Here is a 6,668-nt window from a genome sequence, read left to right on the forward strand (position 1 = left end):
GAACATCATCTAAATAAACTTGTCAAAGATGGGAAGGTAAATAATTATTTTAACATTAGAGTAAAACACTAGAGTGGGAAGTGGTTAAATAACTGTATGTTCCCACCCCGTGGACCCTGTGCCGACTTTCAATTGAGTCTTTGAATATCAGCCGATAGCGATGGGAATTTTAAAACAGTCAAGTCGCTAAAATATTACAGAAAGCAATTTGCTAGCAGACGAAAAAGGTCCTCAACACTGGACCCAGATAGTTGTCTGTATTGTACATCTATATTTATAGATTTATTATTTAAACAATATTTATTTTCGAGTTTTTTTAAACAAAAATATCATGTCTTTCAAAAACCCCAGAAAGTTTAAAAGATTGTTTATTTATCCGTAGGTAGGTATTGTTTTTTGCGACTCGCTTTTATGGATGTGGTCATCCTTGTTTTTACTTAAAATTGATAAATATTCTTTTGCAGCTGGCTAAAATTACGATACCCCCATCCTCTCCCCTTCTATTGAAGAAACGAGCTGACCAATAAATGGGGTCAATATTGGCAACCTACATCATCCCCTTTCAATATATTGACGTATTCACGTATTACATATCTAAATATTTCTAGGTTGAGCAAATGGATGAAAAATGGAAAATTGTTTGAGGACTGTACAAAAATTGAGTTATATTCTTTGTACACTCAGATTTAAAATATTTTTTTAAATGTACATATGATAACATAATTATTTGTTTAATAGTGCTTGGAAATTGTAAATAAAAAAGGTCCTAGGACAAACGCAGGAGTGACAAACGTCGGAGTGGACACTCAACCTTACTTAACCTATTTTAAAATATCTTAAATGCTTAACCCATGCGATGGGCTTATCTGTATATTTATGTCTTAACCTAACCTGTAAAGAACTACATTATTAACGTAATATTTTAAACACTCCTGCGTTTGTCTTCTCTGACGTATGTCACTCCGGCGTTTGTCCTGAAACCTAAAAAAGCCTCCACATTTTAAAATGATAAATCTCTTTCAATTTTTTGCAATGGAATTGTGCCATTATTGTTAAACTTGTGCCTTTAAATAAAAAGTTTGTTAATTTTGTTATACATTAGCACAAGATAAATATTAAAATAAAGATTATTAATAACTTTAAATGGTGTACTTTCGCTTTTTAGAATATAATTTTCTTGTATTTTTGTACTCAATATATATTTTCATAAAAAAAATATCATTTTTATTTATTTTGTATGCAGCAAAGCTATTCTATACTTTAATTTGTCCGTGGATTTACATTAATAACAAGGATGGCAACATCCATAAAAGCAAAGATCTGAAACGATAGGACAAACGAACATTTTAACTTTTAGAGTGTCGGAACTAAGTAATCAGAATATAAAAGTATAAAAGTCGAAACAAATTATAAGTAAACTTGTTGATAAACTGCGTAAATATAGGATAATTAAAGGACATACCTACATTATTAGGACTTGATTATATAGATGCTTCGCTTATTACATTGTTCTTTGTTGTCCTAGGAATCTGTATTAAAAAAATCTTATCAATCTGTTTTTTTATCACATAAAAATTTGTTGTAAAAGTTAAAAATCAACATGTTTAAAACTGGCATACGGATATTCTGGTAACGGGTATAGAGTTGCTACGCTTTCTGATTTACACCTAACTGCTACAGGAATCACCATGTAAAAGTGCATTTAAACTTGAATTTAGCGAACTGCATATTTTTTCCTGTTAAACTACATTTATAGGGCATATATTTTTTTCAAGAATTTAAATTTTCTACCATGTAATTTAAACAATATAAAGACTTGAAAATCGTATTTTATGATATATGCAATTTATATAGCTGGCTTATTTTTACAAAAACAGCATGACGACAAATTTAGTGATGTCTATTTGTTTGTTATGTATTTAAATAAAAAAATTATATATGTTTGATGGTATACTTGCAACTTATGCTTGTAGTCATTTTTCTGAAATGTGCTACATGCAACTATCCCTTTAACAAACGAAAAAAGCTAGCTTCGCTTTTAATAATTTCTCCACAGATTAACAAAATTGTATTTTTTTTGTGTAGCTTCATCTTTGGATTAATCAGGGAAAAACGTATATGTAGTTTTAGAACACAATCTCCGAATCTCAATAATTTCCGCTGAATTGAAACCAGCTCTGATATAAACCAGATGTTAATTTGGCAACAAATATCTGTATAATTGACAATTTTGGATGTATAAATGCCAGTGTTAGATGTATATTTGTCAGCATACCTACGATATTTAACAAATTACTGTCGAATTTACATTAATAAAAAACAATTTTGAAAAAAATACATCCACTGTAATTCTTCCAGTTGTTGAAACGGCAGCGTCCCTTGCACTTCAATGTTTGACAAATGCTGTTGCAATTTGCCAAAATATAATCACACAACCTCCCCTGAGATGCCCCTAAAGAGGGAGATTTGTCGGATTCTGCCTATCAAGCAACTCTAATCATGCTTTCTCTTGATTGAATAATAATATAGATGGATTTTATCATCCTTGTTTGTCTGTTTATTTTTATGGTTCAAATTTTTTTTTATGCTTATTGAAGCACAATAATCCTTTTATTACGAAAATTTCTAAGATTTATTTTGTACAAATTTACCGACATTTAAAAACTAAATACATTTTTCACGTTGAATTCTAAAAATGAGGGTTCTGCAATGCATCTGTGGTATCCGCCGAGGATAAATGGCAGACACCGGAGTTCAATTAGATTACGGCAGTGTGACAGACGTGGACACCTTACTATAGAGAAGCTACGCTTCTCTAGCTTTCACTAGATAATGATCAACATCTATTTTCAGTTGTCACTTTATTGAAGGGTTAAACTGTTTTTAACCTATTTTTTTATCATATATCAAAAATATACTATGACACCAGTAGAATCAGACTGCAGAGCCCAAATTTGAATTAAGTCCCCAATAAACTTTTTTGGGGGGATTTAAAAATCAATTTTATATGTTGCTGTGATCATTTTGATGGAAGCAAAAGCATTTTTTAGTTTGGGGTTAAATTGTTTCTTACAGAACAATTTGATGTGATTCAGATTATATCAATACAATAATAAAAACTCTACTCTGTTCGATGCAAATAATTTTTTTCTAAAACAATAATTTATATAGAAGAAATTTAACATTAAAATAAAACATATTATTCTGAAGTCTGAACCAATTAGAAGTCTCGTTTCATTTCAGTTTTTTACAATTCAAAAAAGAGTGTTTTCACAAAGTGACTTATTTCCAATGTAGTTAAATAATTTTTATTTAATTAAAATGAAAAGAATGAAAACTATACACATAAAAGATACATGCTTTTTAAAAATATTTAAAAGAATAAGTTTGAATAATCTTATATTTTATCATATTTGTATATGTGACAAAAAAAATTTGTTGTATTGCGTAAACGTTTGTTGTCATCTTTCACTATTTAACCCTTTACAGCCAATTTTTTTGTGTTTTAAATAAGTGATGGAAAACAAGCACGATAAAGTTAATTCATTGATATATTGTAAAGAATTAAGTTTTTAATGAATTAATTTAGATGAAATCAAAAGGCCTAATTTTACTCTATACCAGAATACTATATATATGAAGCAAAACACTCTAAAAGCTACGAATTTTACCCAAATAAAAAAAGATCTTTTGCTCTGATCAAAAAAGACCACAGCAACAGTAAAATTAATTTTTAAATCCCCTCAAAAAAGTTTATTGGGGACTTAATTCAAATTTAGGCTCTGCAGTTTAATTCTACTGGTGTCATAGTATATTTTTGATATATGTTTTAAAAATAGGTTAAAAACAGTTTAAGAGATACTGAAGCTATATACAACAAACAATAATTACATGGATAGGAATAAATAATCATAACATGAAAGCATAAATAATACATATACAATGGTCAGTTTGGGCAATAATGATTCCCCCATCCCTGGAAAGGGTGGGGGAGAATTAAGAATACAGTTAACCATAATAAACATGACAGATTCAAATCATTAATTCTAAGCGTAGGGAGGGGGTCACTAGACCCCTTCCCCAGGACTCGGGGGAGGGCCATTGACCCTCCACCGAACCCCAGATCAGGGGTGCCATAGACATGGCTCACGGTTGCCGAATACCACAACTCTCCCCTCGGAAGGCTGGGAGGTGGTTTCCCTATCAGACTTCCGACAGTGGTTGAGGCCTTCGGCCCGCTCCTTAGGGCTAAAATATATACAAACGATAATGATTCAATGGAATCCTAGTGGTGAGTATCTTCTTAGGGTTGATGGGCTCCCAATGTGGGATAGAAGGCAGAGGCTGACTTGGGTTGGATACGTTGGTCAGCGCCGGCAGGTATCAGGTTTGCTGGTGGCACAGTTGTTGCTGGAACGGTCAGCAGTGGGGCCTGCGGGTTGTTATTGGCAGCGGCTGGGGCACTGGCTGCCAGGTTGATTGTCTGAGCAGCGGCCTGTCCTCCTGAGGGGCCGCGGGGTCTGCCAGAGGGCGGCCCTGGCCTACCTGGGCGGTCATGCCCGCTGTCAGTTGATTTCATAGACACCATTTCCTCGGCTGCTTCCCTGCCGATGGGAATGGCATCCCAGTCCACTGAAAAGTCCCGGGACTTGGCATGGTTGAGCCTGGCTCTAGCCAGCGCTTTCCTATATAAAGCTGGATGGTACAGGAACACTTGTGATATCGCATTCAGGGCTGCCCGGACTCCTCCTTGTGCTGCTGCCAGAGAAATGATGGTTAGGTCCCCCAGCAGTTTGAGGATCAGCAACAGCAAGCACAGTATGGCGGCGCCATCTCCCCACTCGTGGATGGCTTGTCTAAATCCTGCCCAGACATCCAGGGCTGCCTCTCCTTCCTCCGCCAGTCGGTCGATGTTGTAGGACACTATCCCATGGTCTCCTGTGGCCGAACAGCTGCCTTGCTGAACGCAGGAGCCATAGGATAGGCCGGTCAGCATGGCACTCTTGTATGCTGGGAACGCCAGCAGTTGTTGCCAGTCGTTCAACTCAGCCTGCGAATACAAACCACCTGAACTGAAGTCATCTAAGGGTTCTGTCAACAACTGCTTAGGCGTATCCAGCGGGGGTGGCCTCTTCTTGGGAGCAGGGGTTAACTCTATCCAGCCTTCCTCCGCGTGCACAGTCAGGGGGTAGGTGGAGGAGCAGGGAATCTTGGTGGCGTGCTCACTGTATACCCGTGTCACAGCGTCTACAAAACCTGTGGGCTCCACTGGTACTTTGTCCCAACACTCCTTGTGTTCGCGGACAACATACTTGTGCCTTTGGCAGGTCAGCTGCAGCAGGATGTCTCCCCTCAGTACCGAGAACGTGCTCCCCTGGACACGCACCGGGTGGGCCGGATCTAGTTGCTGGAGCTTCCAGCAGTTGGCCGCTACTTCTTCCGCTGCAGTGCTTCTCATGCGCGTTTCCAGGGTAAACCCAATATAACCTGCATGGATCTGTGCTTGAAGGGGAACGTCAACATCCCTGGCCGACACTCTGGGCAGCGCAGCCGCGGCTGGGTCAGCTGCCACGAACAACGCTGGATGGTTGGTGGCATGGGCCTCGAAGTCGCAGTTCACAATTGAGGTGGGGTTGGTCATGTTGATGAAAAACTGGGCCTGATGGTCAACCAGATATGCATCCCTCACCAGGCTGGGCTGGAGGCTGCGGATCAGCCTCAAGGGGCAATCTCTTCCCAGGTGGTCCCACACGTAGGTTGCTTCCCCAGTGATACAGGACAGCTCAGAATGGGGACACTCGAGGGTCAGGTGGTCAGACTGAGACTCCACCCGTCCATCCTCCACCACATAGGTCTCCTCCTTGACCAGCAGCCGCCGCTCCTGGAGCACTAATTCATTGCGGTATAGCTGGCCCTCAAAGTGGACGTCCTCCCCCTCGCAACCCACCCCCTCGGGGCTGTTGACGAGGGCGCCCACCATGTCGATGGTGAAGAACAGGGGGTGGTTCAGCTGGAACGTCAGTGGCTGGGTCTTGCCTGGCAACGTGTATACTCGGTTCCTGGCCAGGTCTCGGCACGCTTCTGGGTCTATCTTGGTTGGCCTCATGAGGGTGGGGACCGAGGTCACCTTGAGGTGACCCCATACCCCACACCTAAATGTCCACTGGGACACGGTGAGCTGACAGCTGAACCCAGTGGTTTCCCTCACCTTGACTTGCTGCAGGACGTGTATTTCATGGCCCAGGGGCACCTCCTGGTGTAGGGGCTCCGTGTCACACATCTTTTCTTTATTGTAAGACGTGACATGGGTGGGGTTGGCACAGTCCCACCCCACCAGGACGTAGCTGGTTGTAGGCCACACGGCTGCCAGCAGGAGGCCCCACAGGACCATCCACCAATGGGAGAGGCTTCCAGGTAACCATCTTCCTCGTACACGCGGCTGGGGATCTCCGGCTCTGGTCACGGCTGCTTCTTGGGGCTGGACACGGCTGGGCTGCTCCTGGCTAGATACAAATTTCCATTGAGCGTTATCTGTATGCGGCCGAGGCACCCCGATACCCTCCCCAATGACAGACTGGCAAGCGACTGGCACTTGCCTGGGTGTCGGCTCCCCTAGCCCTAAGTGCTCCCTTCCCTGGTCCAAGGCATGCCCAGTGGCATGGGGCTGA

The 6,668-nt window shown here is 40.6% G+C and overlaps 1 protein-coding gene across 1 annotated transcript in view; it reads left to right on the forward strand.

Annotated features, from left to right (window-relative positions):
• LOC145331080 (endoribonuclease LACTB2) overlaps positions 1 to 1,144 on the forward strand; it is a 28,629-nt gene extending 27,485 nt beyond the window's left edge. The window contains exons 10-11 of the mRNA XM_080175697.1: positions 1 to 36; positions 609 to 1,144. The exon at positions 1 to 36 is cut by the window's left edge and continues 42 nt beyond it. Coding sequence (XP_080031823.1) covers positions 1 to 36; positions 609 to 644 — 72 coding nt within the window. The 3' untranslated portion in view covers positions 645 to 1,144. The remainder of the gene's footprint in view (positions 37 to 608) is intronic.
• The last annotated feature ends 5,524 nt before the right edge of the window (positions 1,145 to 6,668 follow it).

Source organism: Acartia tonsa, chromosome 11 (genome assembly GCF_053477335.1).
Source record: "Acartia tonsa isolate MP-2025a chromosome 11, ASM5347733v1, whole genome shotgun sequence".
Lineage (NCBI taxonomy): Eukaryota > Metazoa > Arthropoda > Copepoda > Calanoida > Acartiidae > Acartia > Acartia tonsa.